This window comes from Rattus rattus, chromosome 3, assembly GCF_011064425.1.
Source record: "Rattus rattus isolate New Zealand chromosome 3, Rrattus_CSIRO_v1, whole genome shotgun sequence".
Classification (NCBI taxonomy): domain Eukaryota; kingdom Metazoa; phylum Chordata; class Mammalia; order Rodentia; family Muridae; genus Rattus; species Rattus rattus.
The window spans coordinates 198642211-198663418 of NC_046156.1; the positions used below are offsets into that span (position 1 = coordinate 198642211).

Consider the following 21208-nt stretch of genomic DNA (forward strand, 5'->3'; position numbering starts at 1 on the left):
CTGGCTACTCAGGCATCATGATTCTCCAACCTTGAGATCAGAGCACTAGAGTCCCTGTGGTGTGTCCTGTAGCTTCCAGAGAGCCTCCCCTCGAGTTTCCTCACCATCCTCCATGCCGTTGTAAGGGGTGGTTGGGCAAGAGTTGTCTGTCACGCACGAATGAGTAAGACCTATCTTGTCAAACGGCTGCTTCCTTCTCCAGCCTGGGAGGAGACAGCTACTGTAGCTGAGGTAATGGAGTTTAGACAGGGTAGCTCATATCGCGGGAATACTTAGAAGCTTTCAGAAGTTGAGCGGCTGCTCATTTTCTCGTGTTTTTATGTATTTTAGGTGGAATATAGAAGTTTTTCCGGTTCTTCACAGTCAGAGGTGAGCTACACGTGCTTTAAACATATCCCGTCCTTTCTCAAATTGTGCCTAAGGGAGCGCTGCAAGAATCTGACACACGTAATCTTTTCTATGCCCCCCAGATTATACAAGCGATACAGAACTTAACGCGTCTCCTCTACAGCCTTCAGGTAACGGCTCTCCTGTACTTCCAACCGCGGGGATGTTTCTTTTCATGTACACTGCTGATGTCCAGACCTCAGAAATTAGAGCATTCGAAAGGCCATAAGTCATCCTAGCCGAGTGCCAACCCCCTAGGTGTCACTCCGCCAGACAAGCCAAGTTCACCTGGTTTTGTGATCACAAGGCAGCATGGCACTGTCACATTTTACCCGATTCTTCTCAGAAAGCATAAAGCCGTTCGTGTCTCTCAATATTAACAACGAGCCTGCTTGGGTCTGACACAGTGAACCGCTTCGGTGAGCGTCGCCTGACTTCATGTTTTCTGGTGAAAACTGAAATTCCCACCTAAACATGTGTCACCTCCACATCCGGCCTTAGGCCTTTGTGAGGGGCGGCTAAGTAATTTGCATGCCCTTCTGTGCTTTGGTCTGCTCGCTTGTCACCCAAAAGCAAATGGGCGGTCACCAAGGCGCCTACTAATGGCTCGTTACCTTTTGAGGAAGGCCTAGGAAAATCACTCTAGTGGTGTGAACTGGAAAATCACACTAGTGGTGTGAACTGGAAAAAATCACACTGGTGGTGTGAAGTGGAAAAAAATCACACTGGAAAAAATCACACTAGTGGTGTGAACTGGAAAATCACACTAGTGGTGTGAACTGGAAAATCACACTAGTGGTGTGAACTGGAAGACTCTGTAATCCTTCCCTCAGGTGGTACACACTGAGGAAGCTGCCGATGTGCCCAGTGTGCTCTCTGGTGCTTAGTAATTTTCAATGCTTTCATGACAATAGTTAAACAGTGTAGAATTTTTTGAGAAAAAAATCAAGTAAACTGTTGCAGTTCTAAAGAGAAATTGCTTTTTTTTTTTTTAAAAAAAAAAAAAAAAGGAGGGAACAAACCAACTAATAAGACAAGGTTACCATGTCATGTGTATCCCTCCAGAGTTTAGACTGTTCCATGTTTACTCATTGGCAACACACATCTTTCGGTGGTGTCAATTATATACAGCATGATTGTTAATGTATGGATAGTATCCAGATCTATAGAATTCAGTTCCAATGATTTATGTTTGCGTTATCGATAGCACCGAACATCAGCGTCCTTATGGGAAGTGTTTTTAACCATAGCTGAATGTTTCCATGGGCTAAAATTCCTATAGTTACTTTTTTGCGATTTTAGTAAACGGTCTTTTTCTTTTCCCTTCTTTCCCCTCCTCAATTTAAAAGCAGAGCGAGCTCTCAGCTTACACCTTAGGACTGTTAAAGGAAAATGGAGCCTAAATTTGGAAGAGAAAGCATAGAACCATGGCTGCATTAGATGGTTTCTTATGTAGATTTTGACAACAGGAACACTTTCTCATAAGCACTATTGATCCGAGCTCCGAGCTCTGGTACTCTGGTCCTCAGTTATTAAAGCTTTGGATTACACTTGAGTATAGGGTGACACTAGTACCCTCTTAGCATTTTTCTACATATTTTGCATATTTTACAAGGTTTATAGATCGCTCTGTCCCATTTTCTACCAAGGCCACCAGGTTAAAACGGCATTTTATTTATGAACTAAGTGGATGAGAACGAGTGCTTCTTCTCTGACCAGGTCTGTCTGAGAATGGGGCCAGTCTCCTCTTATTTTAGGCTATGTCGGAAGCTTTATAATTGTCTTCATGCAGGTACTCTATAAATTAAAAAACACATAAGTTCAATGCTGATCCAGTTATGGTTGTTAATAAAGACTGTTGGGTTTTATGTATTTTTTAAAAGATTTATTTATTATATATGAATTCACTGTAGCTGTCTTCAGACACACTAGAAAAGGGCATCAGATCTTATTACAGATGGTTGTGAGCCACCATGTGGTTGCTGGGAATTGAACTCAGGACCTCTGGAAGAGCAGTTGGTGCTCTTAACCACTGAGCCATCTCTCCGGCCCTTTTATGTATTTTTTTAATATCAGCCAACCCATTTAACTTCAGTTTTTGTTTTAATGAAATTTCCCATAGGTTCTCTGGAATGTTTCACATAGAGAGTTTGAAAAAAAAATTTTAAAAAATGACTGTTTTTCAATAATGATATCAATACTGCTTTGGGTAGATACAGGGTCACCTAACTTTCTGACATGGTGACATGGCACTGTCTATACATGTGTCGGAGCTGTCCTGAGACACACGTGGTACCTGGACCACAATTTGCCCGTGCCTCCATCTGCAACCATGTTAACCAACAGTGGTTAATAACAGTAAGCTTCCTATCTTAGTCACCTCATGTGATGGTGACTTTACTGTCTTCTGTAAAGTATTAGGAGACAGGGGATCTGAGAGGTCCGTCGATTTTGTGAAACGTATCAACTGAAAAGCTTCGGGCTTTAAAAAGTCCATGAAGGTTGGGGATTTAGCTCAGTGGTAGAGCGCTTGCCTAGCAAGCGCAAGGCCCTGGGTTCGGTCCCCAACTCCGAAAAAGGAAAAAAAAAAGTTAAAAAGTCCATGAAGCTCTTGGGGCCATGACCATTGAGCATCCCGACTTGTGCTGCCTGGTGAAAAGATGTGGAGTTGTTTCTGTTGTCGTCGTTCACCTCTAAGTGCCACCCTGTGCACATCTTTGGTTCAGAAGAGTTCAGCAGTCCACTGGCCTCAGTTTTTCCTCATTGGTTCTCAGCCTGTGGGTCATGACCCCTTGGTGACCCTTTCACGGGGGCTGCCTGAGACCATCAGGGAAGACAGATCTTCACATTACGATTCACAACAAGTAGCACAATTGTAGTTACGAAGCAGGAACAAAAATGATTTTATGGTTGGGGGTCACCACAGGATGAGGAACTGTATCGGGGAGTGACAGCATTCGGAAAGACGGGAACCACTGTGTTCACTACAAACAGGAAACAGCAGTGTCTCCAATTGATTCCCCGAGCTGGCCTTAGGCTACGGGGTCTGAAATGTTTCTGTTTTGTGGTGTGGTCCTCTCTTTAGAAGCTGGGCTTTTGCCCGTTTCTGAAACGGCGATTAGTCCCTACGTTAGAGTTGGGGAAGAATAGACAGGCTGGAGAAGGAATGGACTCAGATAAGGGGAACGAAAGTCAGTTAAGAATTTCTAAATGTAAAGGTTAAATGTGGAAAATCAATATCCCAGTCTTCAGTGCATGCTCGCGAGAGGGAAGAAAATGGCCGCATCCCAATCCCGAGCAGCCATGAAAAGTCCGTTGAGTTATGCCAGTAACAATCCTCACACAGAGCTAGAACCTCTTTGTTTTGGCAAAATAGTGGGCTTGACGGCCTCCCGGATACCCTCGGAGTCTAGGGTGGTTGAGTAGTGGTAGCATCCACTGTGTGCCCGGCCAGCAGGGGTGCCAGTGGTTCACTAATGCTAATCATCCCAGGTTTAAAGGCCACAGTGGCTGGTGCCCACTCTCCACGATGACAGTGAGCTCTCCAAAGTCATTCGTCGATTTATTTTCCAATTAATCTTCCAATTTAAAAATACAAATTTGGCTTCAAAGGGCCCTGGTGAATACATTTCTTGAGTCTCATTCCAAGGCAAATACGAATTTAGAAACATCTCGGTTTGTGAACTTTCAGAAATATAGAAGAGTGCCGATCACACAAGCCAATGGGCAAGTGCCCATCTTCCCGGTGTGCGGGTTACATGGGCAGTTTGGAAATGTCTTAGGAAGCAAAGATTTGAGTTTATCCTTAGGATGGTAATGGCTTCTCCTTCAGAGTCAAGCCATGCATAGGCACCCAGTGTGTGTCTCTTTGCAGCGTGTCCCTTCTGTTCCTTCTTGCTTTCGAATGGGAACTTTCAAAATTAAAGGCTTCCAAGAACATTCATTCGCCGTCGCTTCATTGTCGGTTTGGTTTATTGGAATCTTTTTAGATCCTGGTAGTTCTCTCCCGTGATGTGGCTAAGTTCTTCTTAGTCAGATACTGTGACTCAGAACGGTTCGTGAATGTCAGTCATGGCTGCTGGGATCCAGAGTGCCTATTTTCCCTTAACTGTAGCTGCCCCCTGTTAGCAATCAGGTAAACCATGACTTTAAGCTCTGATTTGTATAACCTTCTCGCTCTGATGCTAAAACCTAGCAGTAAGGAGACTAGATCGACTGACTTCCATAGCTCCTAAAAGCAGCATTAACTGCAATTCTCAGGCATTATGCTATAAAAAGACTATTTGCCAAAAGTCTCCAAATAGTTGACTTTTATTTTTATGTCTTCATGAAAGCAATATATAAAGCTCAAGTAATTTCTGGTTTGGGACTCAAATAAAGGATCCTACTGTGTTTATATAGATTCTTAAATTCCCACGAATGATTGAGCGGGGACCTCAGAAGGAGAATGAGAACAGAACGGGGATTCAGAGCGTTGTGAATTTGCACACCAAGTTCCTACCCAAAGGAGTGACTCAAATACAACCCAACAACCAGCAGCCAGTCACTTCTCCCACAGCAAGAATGAGAACAATCACCCCTCTGTAGCTGTGAGGTTTTTATCCTAGGTTGAAACCTAACCAACCTTGGATCAAAAAGATGGAAAAGTCAGTTCCAGCAACTCCAGGGAAGCAGCTGGCGTTCACCCCTCCCCGTGTGAAGGGTGGCACATTAGGGGTTGCAAGCAATCTAAGGGCAACTCAGAGCGTTGGGGGTGGGGGGGGATGGGCAGGTTATGTCTTACTACTAAGCCATTTCAGTTAAGGCCTTGAGCACCAACAGTCTTGATTAGCCACTGGAGTATCGAACCAAACTCTCTTAGATATGGAAGGCCAGCAATATTGATGGTATATATTATTGTATATGTATATATTAATATATATGCTTTCCTGTAAACATTCTCAAGTCGTACTGATAGGAAAACGTAGGCAAGCCTATTTCAAAGCTCAGTGTGCCTTGGATCTAAGTTGGGAAGGGGCAGGATATAAAAATAAGCAAGCAAGCATTCCACATTTTAGAGGTCTTTCTGATCAAGAGGTTGAACAGTCAACAAGCTGTGCGAGCTTTGTGTCTTATTGGCAAAGTACCTAAGTAACAAGCTAGACGAGGGAAAGCCGGCGCTGTCCCCTGGTTTCAGTACATGGACACTTGGTGCCACTGCTCTGGGGAAAGCAGAACTTCATGGTGGGGAGACTATAGGCTGGGTCCCAGTATCCCCTACCAGGATGGACACACACGTGCACGTGCACAGAGGCACAGACACAGGCACACCCCACTCCATCCCCACTTCTCCATGACCATCTACTAAACCTATCTCTTAAAGGTTTTGCCTTTTCCCACTAGCTCTATAGCAAACCACCAGGCCTTGAACCCATAGCATTTGGGATCCCATTCCCAACCCATATGTAACACAAATCTGTACTTAACTCATTTAACTTCTTCTCCATTCCCCACCCCCACCCAGGCTGCCTTGACCATCCAGGACAGCCACATTGAGATCCACAAGCTAGTTCTACAGCAGCGGGAGAGCTTGGCCCCTAGCCACTCCTTCCGAGGTGGCCCCTTGCAAGACCAGGAGAAATCCCGTTACCTGGAAAAGCATCGTGAAGAGCTGGCCAACATCCACAAGCTCCAGTACCAGTTCCAACAAGAGCAGCGGCGCTGGCACCGCACATGTGACCAGCAACAGCGTGAGCAGGAGGCCCAAGAGAGCTGGCTGCAGGCACGGGAACGTGAGTGCCAGTCGCAGGAGGAATTACTGCTGCGCCACCGTAGCGAACTGGACCACCAACTCCAGGAGTACCAGCAGAACCTCGAGCGGTTGCGGGAGGGCCAGAGGATGGTGGAGAGGGAGAGGCAGAGGATGCGTGTCCAGCAGGGTCTGCTGGGCCACTGTAAGCATAGTCGCCAGAGGAGCCTCCCAGCCGTCTTCTCTCCGGGGAGCAAGGAGGTATGCCTTAGCCCTGTGTACCCTGGGCTTACCCAAATGTCTGAGTTCCTGGTTCCTCTGGAAGAGCTCACAAAAGTGTCTCAGTTTGGAGAGGAGGGAGGGGGCGGAGGGCAATATTGTTTAGAGCTAATTTATCTGTACTTGAATACAGAAAATTTAAGATCCTAGGCTTTTGGGGGTTGGGGGTGGGGGATATGTGCTCTGAGACACCCGTACCCTAAGAAAAGGATAGAATTGCCCCAGTAAGATAAGGGTGAGTTGGTCTGGAGGCACACCCATTGTGAGCATGTCGGTTTCTTGGTATTTGAAGGACTCATAAATGATCTCTTGCGACAGACTAATAATAACCTATTATATTGTATGGCGTGTGCGTTTTTATAGATCATTTAGCTCTTCGTGTGTAAGTATTGAACTGGACAACTACTATAGGAAGCTTATTTGCTCTTTGCAAAGTTAGATATAGGGAGTTCAAAATCCATTTCACTAAAAAGTTATCATGAGCCGTCCCGATGAAGGACTGAGTGGGTAAAACCAGTTAGAAGACCCTTGTTCCCTCTGCATCCATTATAGCATTGCTCGACAATTCCATTTGTCTGGGCAGAGCCTCTGCCCTCGGCACCGCGCGTGTGTTTTTATTGATAGTGCGTGCAGCTGTCAAGGTTAACAGGTTTATAAGAAAGAACTGTGTTGCATTCGATTTCCCCTTCAAGTTCGCGAAATTACACTTATTGCAAAATTCTTGTGCATCGAAGGATGTGTTCTCAACCTTCTTATAGAGCAAACGTGGAGACACTGATTGCTCTGATTAAAATAGAGTGGAGATTCTCTGATGACATAGAACTCTGCTGCTTTTTTAAAAAAAATAAGATACACTGTGCACGGTTAATTGGAGTTTCCTGTTCTAGCTCATTTAGAGGGGATGGGAGGAGAGTGAATGGTAGATTTCTTCCTAGCCTCATTTTTATTAAATTTGTGATTTCTAGAACAAGAGTTTTCAGGCTCATGGGCTAAATAAATACGTTAGGGAACTTGTTTAAATTGCTGAAGAGATCACTGTATTTTTTCTGTATTTCTTTATACAGGTAACGGAACTTAATCGAGCTGAGAGTTTGTGTCATGAAAATTCATTTTTCCTCAATGACGCCTTCACGCACATGTCGCTTAACACATCCAATAAACCAAACCCGTCAGGTGCCCCCTGGGACGCTCACCCCCCAGGTGGGTCTCATCTTGATTTGGCAAGGACTAGTGATAGTCAGATAGAACTGAAGATGGACGTTTCTCAGCCTTCCGATGTCAACTCTGAACTCTGGACAACAGGGCTGGGCCCTCAGAGACCTGCTCGCCAAGAAAGCATCAAGGATTCTTGTAAAAATGGTAATTAATCCTTTACACGTCTTCTGTATGGTGTCATTGTGAAACTGGTTCCTGTGTGGTTGGCTCCTCCGTAGAGTGAATAAACTCCAGTGAGCATAGCATAGGAATGGTCGTAGCAATGGGTTGGTGGTTCCTTTGGGAAGCCTGAGCCACCCCTGACCCTACTCCAAAACATCCAAATAAACAAGGCCTTGTGGTGGGGCTTAAATGGTTCTCAACCTGGGGGTCCTCACCCCTTGGGGGCTCAAATGACCTTTTCACAGGGGTCACCTAAGGCCATCAGAAAATACAAATATTTACATAGCAATCCATAACAGTTGCAAAATTACAGTTATGAAGTAGCAACAAAAAAATAACCTTATGGTTGGGGGGGGGGTGTCACCACACCATGAGGAACTCAAGGGTGGAAGCATCCGGAAGGTTGAGAAACACTGGCTTAATGTATTCAGTAGGCATGGCCAACAGCATTCTTAGGCCAGTGGACTAAGTGATCTCCACTTAAAAATGGTACACCCTGATATTTATTCTCCACTACAGTTAGACCCTCCATGGCTTTATGTGTGTCTCAGTTGACACTCAGAAATAAAAGGTACAGACAGGATTTGTGGAGGGACTTTTATTGTCTATCCGGGCGATTTCCTGTACCATTAGTGAAATCTTCTGTTGTACTATTAAACACTCAGAATGAAACTGTTAACAGCATTTGTCATTGTAAAAAAAAAAAAAAGTGTTGTCTCCCCATAAGTACCTCGTAAGAACACAATTTGCTAACACCATTAAAGCATTTGCCAAATATAAAGGAAGGGCAGCTAGGGTTTCCAACTCCATGTGAATCCAAATGATTGAAATCTCTGTCCATTTTGAATTGTTTTCCATGGGATGGGAGGTAGGGAATTAGACGAACTCGAAACCTCCCTTCAGGAAAACAGATGGTTTGCAGTCGCCTAAGCAAATGGCCGGCCACATGGATCGGAAATAAATCACCAACAGCGCAATGTTTCAGAAACATAAAGCAATCAGGAGTTATGGCGATCTTTAGAACTGGACACAGATATATTTCCGGGCTTAACATATATTCTTAGTTTGTCAGTTGGGAGGATCATTTTCCAGCAACAAAAAGTTTTAAAGGCATTCGGTTCCTTCCAATTAGGGGGCAATCATTCTGACACTGCCTGCGAGTTGATTTATGACGGATCCTGGAAAGGCTGAGCCTTCGTCCAGGCTGACTCTTGACACTGCTTAGCCACTAACTGTCCTGTTCTCCAGGAGAGAATGAAAGCCTGCTTAAAAACATTATTTTAAATTAAAAGAACAAAATTTAAGTACTACTATAGCTACTTTGAACTAAAAAGTAAAGGGTCAAACAAAATCTAGGAAATAGAAACCCCTCTCATATATTATTTCGAAGTTCAGTCCTGTGGAGAAGACCAGGTTATGGACGTTGCTGCTGGGTACATGCTGGCCTGCTGTGCTGACTCGTTAACGTGCTATACACAGTGTTTTCTGTGCGCTTGTCGGTGTGGTTTTGCGTGCTGGCATTGGTATGACTTAAAAACTCCATTTGAGTCAAAACACATTTGTCTTTTGTTTAGAGGTGTTCTTCTTGCTCCTTGGATATCATTCTCTCTCAGCTCGGGCCTTAACGTCTCAAGCCCGGAAACACTTGGCAGGATGCTTGTGAGGCAGACAGAAAAAATGTACCAAGGAAATAAAAAGTGATCAGACACAAAGCCACTCTGTGGGGTGTAGAAAGTGTTAGGTGGAGTCAATAGAAACGCCGGGAAAATGGACTCTGCTTAAGAACTCAATCGCATGTCCAGTGAAGACCAAGGACACTCAGGATATTGACCAGAGGAGGAAGGTCAACTTTGACCTGGATCTGTCAGGAACGTCCTGGGGCACAGAAATAGGAGTCAGGTCAGATCTGTTCACTGCTAAATTCTCACTAGTCAGAACCTGTTTGCTTAGTTTACCATGAGAAGCAATTTCTGGGTGAGAGAGAAGACAGTCAAAGACAGGAAGAGAGAAGACAGTGGAATGAAAAAATGGTTCTTTTCCTTTTTCTTTTTAAAGGGATGGTCATGGACAGCTAAAATTGTTCAACCCGTTCCAAGCTTGCATAGCTCTGTGGCTTGAAAATCCCACAGCATTGGCCACTGGTAGGGGTTTTTGCTAGGCTCTGAGCACTCTCCATGCACGCTCTTGTGGGAACCAGGAGTGGAGGGGAATTGGGCAGAAGCAACCCACAGTATAGTGGGCAGCGTTGAGGACAGATGATGTACAGGCCAAAGGAGGGTGTTCTATTTCTGAAACTTGGAGTGAGTAATTATTAAGTGACCACTACAAAGGAGTCCCGTAGCGCACAGTACTCTGGCTGTGTTTGGCTACGATGTCCTAGGCTGATATTTTTGTTAAATATGCCTTTAACTGTGATTGATGACAGCTGTACTGTTTTATTGTTGGAATTAGAGCCTCCGTTTCAGGAGGAACCTAAGAATCGTTTGTTCTCTTGTCTGGCCCCGTGTTATGTTTGGGTCCGGCTCAGAGGAGTAAAAATAAGGATTTCTGAAGTAGGAAGGCTGATTTAAAAAAAAAAAATGTATGTGAAAATAAAGCCCAGGAGTGTGTTAAGAAGTCACCTAGACTGGAATTTTCAATGTTTTCGTGCTTCCTCTTTCAATCTGACCCCACCAGGACACTTCGGTTCATACTTAGTTTAGTTTTTGAGCCATTCCTTGACCAGCAGCAGCAGCAGCAGAAACTACATGACAGGTCAGCTTGCAGCCTCTGTACAGGGCTTCTCCATGGAGAAAACCACTTAACACTCCCAGCCACCAACACAGTTCTGTGATGATCTCATAGGGGAGGGGAAATTCGGATGCAGCGAGGCAAAGCAACCTGTCCAAGGTCACACATCTGGCAAGGGAGCAACCAAGGATCCAAGCTGGGCAGGTGTCTCTGCAGCTCACGTTCTCAAATCATTGCATTGGACGGATCTCTGAGAGCCACACGGCCCTGCACAGTCAGCAGACCTTGGAGGAGACGTGGAAGGAATACATCTATATATGTAATGTCTGGCAGGGCACTCACAATTAAGGGCCAGGATTTTGTTTTTGTTTATCCCCCGTTCCTCCTTTAATATTACCATTTGGAAGCCATTTCTAAAGGTTTTGGATTTCTATGGCCAAGTCTTTCTTGGGACCCGAGCCTCTTCAGACATCATAAGTGGCTTCAGTTACATCCCAGGAGAGATGCATTTTTTTCCCCCTCAAGGATATTTGGTTTTCTAATGTCTAATAATAACTCCATTTTATTTCTAAATATTTACGGTAGCACCATAAAGAAGTTTACCTTGTAGTTTTGGAAGCTATTTCATGAGCAAAATCCTTGGATATTTGAGTATTAGATCCAAATTTGCATTTTATTTTATTTATAATGGATGGATGGTTGGTTTGAGGACTTTTCTTTTTCTTTCTTGCCCTCTTCTGAGGGATACAAGCCAAGACCACAAAATGTTTGAATTTCTTTGAACAATGAAGTCTCTGTGGGACCATTGCTCTGTAATTGGTCCTATGAAATGCCCAATTGCATGACTGTGAAGGCCCCCTGCCCCAAAGTCATTTTATCTTATTACTGTGATTTTTTTCCCCCCTCTTGGTTTTTAGAGTTCTAGAACTCTGCACTGAATGCATCAAGTTAGCATCTGTTGCTTGCTCTTTTTATCAATCCATGAAGAAAACATTTTATGGTATGGAAGTCTAAAGTTTAAGCTTAGACTCATCTTTTATCTCAGGGATCTATTTTCAGATCTCCTAGAGGTAGGAATGTTCTCTTTGATGGCATAAAAGAATTATTATTATTACGTGAAATATAAAATAAAAATTAGATCGGGTCGATTTAAATGGTCGCTGTCGTGCATGGGTGAGGTGTGTGTGTGTGTGTGTGTGTGAGAGACTCCATGTTTGTGTAGAGGCCAAGTCTGTGTGTGGAGGTCAGGAGACGACTTTTGGGAATCGACTCTCTCCTTCTACCTTGCTGAGGTAGGGTCTTTCTTGCTGCTGCCATGCTGTGTGCTCCAGTCTTGCTGGTCTATGAGCTCCTGGACAATTCTCCTGTCCTAGACTCTCCCCCTGCTCTTGGGGGTGCTGGAACCGCACGTTCAAACCACCACCACCAGTTTCTTTCACATGGGTTTCAGGGATCAAACTCAGCTCATCAACCTTGTGTGATGAGCCCTTTTACTTACCTGGCCACCTCATCGGCTCATATGTCTGCGGCGATCTTATAGATGTGGAACCGAAGAGTACCTTCATTTATAAGAGATGAGAAAGCCCAGGCTGGTTCCAAATATGTAACCAAAGATGACCTTGAACTTCCTACCTCTGGCCCTCACCTCCCAAGTGTTTGGAGTATAGGCACGCGTCACTGTACGTGTAGTGTATGATGCCCACCATTGAACCCAGGGCTTCATTCACGCTAAAGCAAGCAAGCACTCCAGTGGCTGGGCTGCAAGAGTAACTTCATTGTTTTGCTTCCAAAGGAATTTTTCTTTCACTGCCTGTTAGAGCTTGGCGCCCAGCAAAACATCTTGAAACCTAAGGGCCCTGTATTCAGAAAAATTTCATCGTGGTAGTGTGTTGTCGGCCATTTCTCTTCTTTTTATTTGAACAAATATAGATAGGGAGGTCCAGCTTTTTGAGAACATACTTTCTAAGCATATCTGTTTTGAAATTAAAAACTGTGCTGTAGTTCTTAGTCTTCAAACTAAGTTGAGAATCTGGTAATTCCCAATGTTTAATAACTGTCCTAGAATTCAGAACTTGGCACCTTCAAGTGGGCAGTCTGAGTGGAAAGAAGCCGTGCTAGAGGCTTGGGGGCCATTTCCCGTAAAACTGAAATGGGCCTCAGGCTCCGTCAGCTTCAGGGACAAAGGTGCATTTGAAAAGAGAGCTCTTTAAGTTGTCAAGGGCTGCCAAGCCAAGTACCTCAGGGTTGATGGCTTCCACGACAGAAATATATATATCCTTAGAGTTCTGGAGACTGAGTTCCAAGATGAGGGTGCTGGATGGCTTGGTTTCTGTGGCAGTCTCTCCCCCCTGACTGGTCATCTTCTCCCTGTGCATTGATAGAATCCCCCCTCTGTGCCTGTCTAAACTCTAAGCAATTCTCCCTAGAAGAACGTCAGCTGTATTACCCAAGGGCCTAAACTAATAACCACCTTTAACACACCTCTTCGGTGGCCATGTATCCAAACGTACCCAGGTTCCAGGGCTTCCGCGTTAACTTTTAAGGCACATAATTAAGCCCTTAACAGAGAATAAGATGATGGCTTTCCTCCCTACAATAGTTTAAATGTCGTGGAAATTTTAATTTTCGTTTTAACCTACTGAAGTTGAACTATAATTTACCTACTTTGGTTTTTTTGGGAGGCGGGGTGCAGGGAATTAGGGCAGTGAGTTGAACTTTGTTAAAAAGGATGACATTGTAATAAGTTCGTTTCTCTATCTTTATAGACACAAGCTTTCGTGTTATCAAGTCTGTATTATTACATAGGAACTAGGGTAGGAAATTTCCACTCTGGCCTTATTCACTGTATACTTAAGTCAAGGTCGGAAATGTTGAGTCCTTACACTCATTTCCTACTACAGCCTAAATCTAAGAACTCTAAGCTAGGCTTGCCAGCCTAGGCCTTCATTAACTGGCTTTGGGAGTTTCGAGCTTCCTCTGTGATTGGTGGATATTAGAGGTCTGCAGTTTGGATTGTTCAAATGAAACAATGAAGGCACTGAAACATTTAACATGGCATCGGACTATCATGCGGATATATCTATAGGAGTTCGAAGAAGTAGAGATGTGGAAACCCGCAGGCAGTTCTGTCTTTCTTCTGAAACCTGCCGTTGTAGGTAATGCTAAAAAGCCAACTGGGCCTGGGCCATCCTGCCTTAGCTCGTGGAACCCAGTGCACAGCAGGAGAGCATAACCAACCGGTGGTTGGATGGGAGGCAGGAAGCCAGCCTTGTGGCTGCAGTTCTCTCTCCTCTCTGCACTCCCGGTTCCAACTTGGGTTGGACAGGCTACTCAAGTAAGAGTCCAGTAAGTGTAAATGGCTGCAGAGTCTCGACTTGGTCTTCACTCATCCTTACCTTTAAGGTCAAAGCAAAAAACAAAACAAAAACACGTGCATGTGAATACATGCATGGCCTCTGTGTCACATATTTGGCATTTCTAGAAAGATCAGGGTGACTAACAGATTTGGAAGAGGAGTTATCTTTGACCATTTATGTGCTAAATACCCCTAAAAGATAAAGCTTACTTGTACAAATCACAGACGCTTGTTAGGGCCATGATCCACCCCTGGTTAAGGAACCATTGCCCTCCATAGGCAGGTATCAGATTCTGGGAACTATCTCCTCTCATGCCCCAACCACCCAGGTCCCCTTGTTAGAATCAGTTACAATGTGATGGAGTTTAATTGGAAACCATTTTCACTTTGCCTAAGAAGAACATGACCACCTGGTTAGAAGTAGCAAGACTTTACTTAAAAGGTCATTCGGTCAACGAGTTATTTGATCCATCGGCTCTTCATTGCAAATTATAAACTCTGCCCCTGTAGCTCAAATGCAGCCATAGGTAGGATGCGGAGAATGCAATTAGCTGTGTCCCAGTATAAAGCTCGTGACTCAGCAGGTAGCTTCAGGCTGGAGAGATGGCTCAGAGATTGAGAACTTGTTCTGCTCTCCTATAGGATCACAGTTCAGTTCCCACTACTACCCATGCGTTCACAACCTCTTGTGATCCCAGCTTGGGGAGGGGGCCACCCAGTGCCCTCTTCTGGACTTTCCGTGTACCTGCATTGACCATTGACGTTTGTGCGTAATCCTCCACATATCTTCACAAAATTAAAAATAAAATCAGTCAGGGAGCTGCAGTTTGCCTACTCCAGATATTGGTTTCTACCCCCCACCCCCAAACATGTACACCTTCTGCTGGGGTTGAAGGATGAGGAAGATTAAACCCCTTGAGCCTTAGAATGTTTACCCAAATCAATTCACCTTTGGGTCAACTAATTCACCTGGATGAATTAACGATGTAATACCGTATGGCACCTCGTGCCGTTCAAATTGCCTCGGAATTCATGATCTCACTTGCTGCCTGGTAAGATCACCGTTTTCTCAGAAAAGGCAGTCTTGTCTTTCAGTTTCAGTGAAAAAGATGAATTGTGAATCTGTAGTTCGATGTATGTGATAGAGTCCAAGGTTTGTGGATTAAAATTTGAAGACATTCTCTACCCTCTAAGTTCCCCCGATCCTGTAGTGGTGTTGACTGGACAATTACCTAACTGTAAGCTAATAAAAAAAATAAGGTATTTTGGATGGCATGTGTTGCGTGAAGGACACTTACCATAGCTGGCATTTCCAACATGGTTGGTTACCCTATGTCAGGGTTTCTTGCTTCATGCAATAAATGAGGATTTCTTCACCAAGAACTATGATTCGGACGAGGGCTAGAAGGAAATATCTAGCCTGTGTTTTTACGTTTTCCTTGGATGATTTTTGTCACAGTGCCAGGCCCATTGGCTTGCTGACCCGCTGCTGGTCATTTAAGGACTTCCGTTCAGACCCTGACTCTAATGCCTGCTGTTGGGATGCTACTGCAGAGTGATCTCACAGTACATCCGTACAATAGATTAAGAAGGACTTAGCATGTCTGGGCATCTGAAGAACCTTAGCATCTCTCCTTCCATTAGTATAGAAGTAATCCATTCAGGTTGAGATTCAGAAGCAACGTGCTAATAACATGAGTGTGTCTCCCAACAGACACCGGAAGCACAACAGCTTATGGTTAAAACCTGAAGATGGAAACATGTTAAAGAGACAGCTCCATGATAGGCTCACAAGAGGCATTTTACATCTGTGTGTGATATTCTTGCTAATCATTTCAGAATGTCATGCAATGTATTTTGATTATCTTTACTCCCAACTCCTTACCCATACCCAAGTTCATGCCCTAAGGGGCCCTTGTAGTGTATCACTAGCCTTGTCCCCATGGGAAGCCCCAAAGCACAATGTTTTGTTTCTGTCCAGAGTAGAACAAGTTTCATCAACGGATCACATTTATAGACCCAAATGGGAGTACCAAAATGTAGGACATTCTGACAATAAGAATGAACTTTCAGTTTCGGATGAGAGGCTAGTATCTAGATTAACCAAGCCCCAATGCGGGCATCCCATAAACACGTCTCCAGAACAAACTTCTAATCACTTTGGTTTTTTGAGTGGGTTCTCTTACTGCAAAGAAGATGCCAGACACCAGCACAGAAGTAGCGGGATTTGAACCATTTCTTACCTTGGGTGTAAAAGCTCTGACCTTCATCTCCTTAAGGCTGAATCACCCCAAACAGTCTGTGCCTGTCAGTCCCAGGCAAACTGACAAAAACCAAGCCCAGATCCACCAGGAAGCAGCTCCTGTACATTGTTACTACTTGAGTTAATTTACATGTGCAATAATTTTTGTAATACCTGTCAACTCCACTAGAGAACGGGCATCCTTTGGATAGAAAACTCCATGTGTCTCCTTGGTTAGCAGGCACCACACAGAGTTCAATGTATGGCAGGTGTCTGGTAAATATTTATGAAATAAATTGAGACCCAAACTCTTCTTTCTCCCTCCTCCTCTCCCTCTTCCTCCTCTTCCTTCTCCTTTCCCCTCCCCCTCCCCCTCCTCTTTCCTCCTCCTCCTTTCAAATAAGGCAATTACATTCAACTATGTGTTCTTGAGTTTATGTTTCACTTTTTAAAAAACCGGCCACAGCCCTGTGTGTCAGCTTGGTGTCAGCATTTCTATACAACGCTAGAGAACGTCCTCCACCATTAGTGATTTTTTTTTTCTATCCTTGAGGACATGGTACCTGTAACTGCTGCATGGCCATGTGTAGCAAATGGAAACAAGTCCATAAAATGCTTTAAATTAGCTGAATCTCCTGGAATTGACCCACCATTATCATTTGTAGGAGAAGACACATAAACAGCTTGCCATGTAAGAACAGTTACATCAAAGCCAGCTTATCTGGTCACTAGGGCATTTTTTTTAACATAAATATCATGAACACCAATGTATTCAGTGTGGGTGGCTAGCTGTGGATCAGTGAAACACTTTCCTAAGTTCCTTTTCTTCCACTAAATCCTATTTAACAGTCCAGTGTCTCTCCCCAGGCAAAACAATTAGGGTTTGTTTAGCTAAGTACACTCCTAGAGTGTGAACTGACTTCCCTGGCATGACCTTTTGTCTGTCAGCCCTAAAATGTGGCCTGAAACATCATACACATCTTATGGCAGAGTGAGCGTGCTGTCATCTTTAGAAGTATATCCCCTTGTTTGGTCAGACGGAAACACATTTCACATTCTGGCTGAGGAGGAGAAATGATGGTGATCAGACCTTGGGCCAGATGATGAATAAGCCTGTACAGATGTTAGTTTGTCATAATAAATCACTAATGAGTCTCTTTGGATAATGGGTCAGATATGATATATATATATATATATATATATATATATATATATATATATATTCAATTTAATGTTTGGTTGGAGGATTGAAAACTGTAGGTGATCAAAGTTTCAAAATACATAAGATAGAACACTGAGCCTTTCCTTGTACAATTACACAGCAAGGCTCTTCAAATCCTAACACAACCCTTTGTCCCTTTTGTGTGTGTGTGCAAATGTGTGTCCACGTGGCCTGCATGCCTATGTGTATACAGTGCACATACATGTATGTACAAATACAGAGGCCAGAGGTTGAAGTCTGCTCTCTTCCTCTCTCACTCTCCACCGTATTTGTAAGGTGTCTCTTAATGAGCCTGAGGGTCATTATTTCAGCTAGACTAGCTTGCCAGCAGGCTACTACTACACCTGGCTCTTCTATGGGTCTTGGGGACCTGAATTTGTTCTCATGCTTGAACAGTAAGCACTTTATCCACTGATCCAGCTTTTTAGCCCCCAAATACATATATCCTCCTTTCTCCATAGCTCTCGGCCCAGATTCCCGTCCTAAAACAGAGCACACTACATGCTTGTATTGAGCCCCAGAGGCCATGCAGCAGAAACACAAGAGGCTCTGCCTTCTTGGAGATGTGGCTGCATTTTCTTTCCCTAACGTGGTGCTCTAAGGCTTTGGGGGAAACATTTACAAGCAAAGCACTGGCAGAGTTTTAATTTCCTTTAATGACTTGCTTCCTACCCGTGATCTTGGCACCCTGCGCGGCGATTTGCCGTCAATTAATCACGCCGAATGGTGTAATGCTGCAGCGAGGGCAGTGCCCTCTATGAGTCTCATAAATCTACCAGAAACAAACAACAGGGATTGTGTGCTCAAGACTCTTCATGCAAAACACCAAGCAAGGAGGTGGTTTTATGCTGTTTTTCAATCCGTCCTAGGAAGCCTGGGTACTACTGTCTTGTGCATTCTGAGTTTTGCTGTTCTAGTGTCTCTGGAATGATTGGTCCTATGTTATTGTTATGGAAATCCATGTTGGGAGTATGGCTTTGTGTTTTTTCCTGAATTCAGGGCAATCGTGCTCAATTGCAAGCGACCGTGTTTTAGGGCTTCTTGGTAGGGATGTCTTAGAAAGGATGCAGGTTGGAAATCCATGGCATTTGGAGATGGCAGGATGTGAGGTAGTGTGATATGAGAAGTCAAGGAGCTTTGCCAGGAGCTTCTGGGGTCTGTGTTCTGAATCTTCAGCCCGTCTTCTTGTCAGTTCAGATGTATGCTTAGAGTTAACTGCCTAGCCAAGATGGGTTTATCCTCCTAATTTTAGCACGGTAAATATGAATCTATTTAATATTAAAATCCTATGAGCCTGAACCCTGAGGCATACATACAGTGCATCTTTATAAATGTTCTTATGCTTCTGTCTTTAGAATATCCTTGCAACAAGAATATGCAAGCCTGGCACCTATTCCATTTGATTCAAAATCATCCCCCCACCCCTTTATAGATGCTAAAGGTTTTCCAAGCTGGTTTACTTCCAATGAGTGGATTGAATATCTGACTTGGAATGGATTTATTCCTACCACAAGTCACGAATGTTTGTCCAGGTTGGCAGGATCAGTACAAATGGAGCCTGCCCTCTATTTTTAGTTTCTTAATGCTCCTGTTCAACTGGAATCCTAAAATGCATGCGGTTTTTGTTTTACGAATGCAAACTACTTGCCATCAACTTGTAGACTGGAGGGGAGGGAAGACAGCATGGTGATCCTTTTATCCAAAACGTGATGGCCCGTTAGTACGCATGTGGCAACGAGGTCACAATATGAGGGAGTGAACTTGCCTATTAATGTCCTGAGGTCTGTAACCTGAAACCATGGCTACCACGAGAGTGTGGTCATCCTCTAAAAGAGTATTTAGCCTTTTTGTAGAGTACTCTACTCAGCTACTGTCTTAGTTAGGGTTTTACTGCTGCGAACAGACACCATGACCAAGGCAACTCTTATAAGAACAACATGTATTTGGTCCTGGCTTACAAGTTAAGAGGTTCAGTCCATTATCATCAAGGCAGGAGCATGGCAGCATCCAGGCAGGCATGGTGCAGGAGGAGCTGAGAGTTCTACCTCTTCATCTGAAGGCTAGCAGAAGACTCACTTCCAAGCAGCTAGAATGAGAGTCATATAACCCACACCCACAGTGACACACCTACTTCAACAGGGCCACACCTTCTAATCCTGGGCCAAGAATATACAAACCATTACAGATACCTACATGGTTATGTTTGAGCATTTTAAAAAACAGATTTATCATTTACTTATGTGTAAATGATATATGTGGGGGTTAGTTTTACATCAGCTTGACACATGCTAGAGTCATTAAAAAGAGGGTCTCATAAGTGAGAAAACGCTTCCATAGGATTGACCTGTGAACAAGCCTGTAGTGTACTTTCTTGGTTGGTGATTGAAGTAGGAGGGCCCAATCTAATATGGGTGGGACCATCCCTGGGCTGAGGGTTCTGTGCGCTATGAAAAAGAAAGCTAAGCAAGCCATGAGGAGCAAGCTACTAAGCAGCACCTCTCCATGGTTTCTGTGTCGGTACCTGCTAGTGGCTCTTAACATGTTTGAGTTTCTGTCCTGATTCCCTTTGATGATGGACTATGATATTGAAGTGTAAGCAAGATGACCCCTTTCCTCCCCAACTTGCTTATGGTTATGGTGTTTTATACACACAATAAAAACCCTAAGACTGTGTGTGTGTGTGTGTATGTGTGTGTACTTAGTGTGTGTGTGTGTGTGTGTGTATTTAGTGTGTGTGTGCGTGTGTGTATTTAGTATGTGTGTGCGTGTACGTGTGTGTATATGTGTATGTTTATGTGTGTGCGTGTGTGTATTTAGTGTGTGTGTGTGCGTGTGCGTGTGTGTGTGTTTAGTGTGTGTATATGTGTATGTTTATGTGTGTGCATGTGTGTGTACATGTGCGTGTGTACGTGTGTGTACATGTGTGTGTGTGTGTATGTGTGTCGCCCATGGAGTCACCTAGTGTAGGTGCTAGATACTAAAGTGCAGAGCTCTGAAAGAGCATCAATCACTGTTAATTATGGAGCCATCTCCACAGCCTGCTTTTGTTTTTAAACTTGGATGATGCCCAGCCCAAGGTGAAGCACTGTGAAAACGCAGACTGACTTTTTCAAGTTGCTCTGTTCTGAGCCGGCTTCGAGTCAGTTACTTTCATGAACAGGAAGGAAATACCTGAAATTTCCATTGTCTGACTGGGAAAATTCACATTGAAAGTAGCCACTGGACAAGATGGCTCAGTGGGTCAGAGTTATTTGTCTTTCTCAATCCAAGGAATACAGAGAAAGGTGGGAGGAGACAAAAGCTCTACCATGTCTTCCGACCTCCACACGTGCACGCTGTGGCATGTACCTTCCCTCCTGACATCAGGTGTACACACATAACACTATAGCAATAACAATCAAACACATAGCGGACTTTTAAGTAGTCAACCTGCAGGCGTTATTCCTGCATTGTGGTGGTTTCTATGATTCTTAGTAAAATATAGGAGGATTATCTTTTTCAAATGTGCCTGCCAGTACATTTAAATATTTCCTCCTCCTATGTGTCAGATGACAGATGTAGACATTTGGACAAGGAGATAGGATCGATAAATATGCCAGGTTCAATCACTTCCTACAACTTAAAATTCCCAGCAACTATCTCTTTATCCTACTGACAGGGTAGGACCAGAATTAAATTCTTTTTTTTTTAAATTATAAATCAAATTGTGCTCACCATAAAGCATCTATTTCATCAGACAGACAGACTACTTCTGGGATGGTTATTTTCAAGATCGCTGGTGAGATCATTTGTTTAACTTGACGATGTATATGGTTCGGAAAAATTCCAGAAGTGTTTTACAGAAGGTTTGGCTAAGTGGCTGCATCAGCACTAGCCCAGAACCAAACC

At 43.9% G+C, this 21208-nt stretch overlaps 1 protein-coding gene across 1 annotated transcript in view; it reads left to right on the forward strand.

The window, feature by feature from the left end:
* Positions 1-21208, forward strand: part of Arhgef28 (Rho guanine nucleotide exchange factor 28) — a 295945-nt gene that overhangs the window by 257155 nt on the left and 17582 nt on the right. The window contains exons 32-35 of the mRNA XM_032898997.1: positions 331-369; positions 471-518; positions 5891-6376; positions 7459-7753. Of these exons, the coding sequence (XP_032754888.1) occupies positions 331-369; positions 471-518; positions 5891-6376; positions 7459-7753 (868 nt within the window). The remainder of the gene's footprint in view (positions 1-330; positions 370-470; positions 519-5890; positions 6377-7458; positions 7754-21208) is intronic.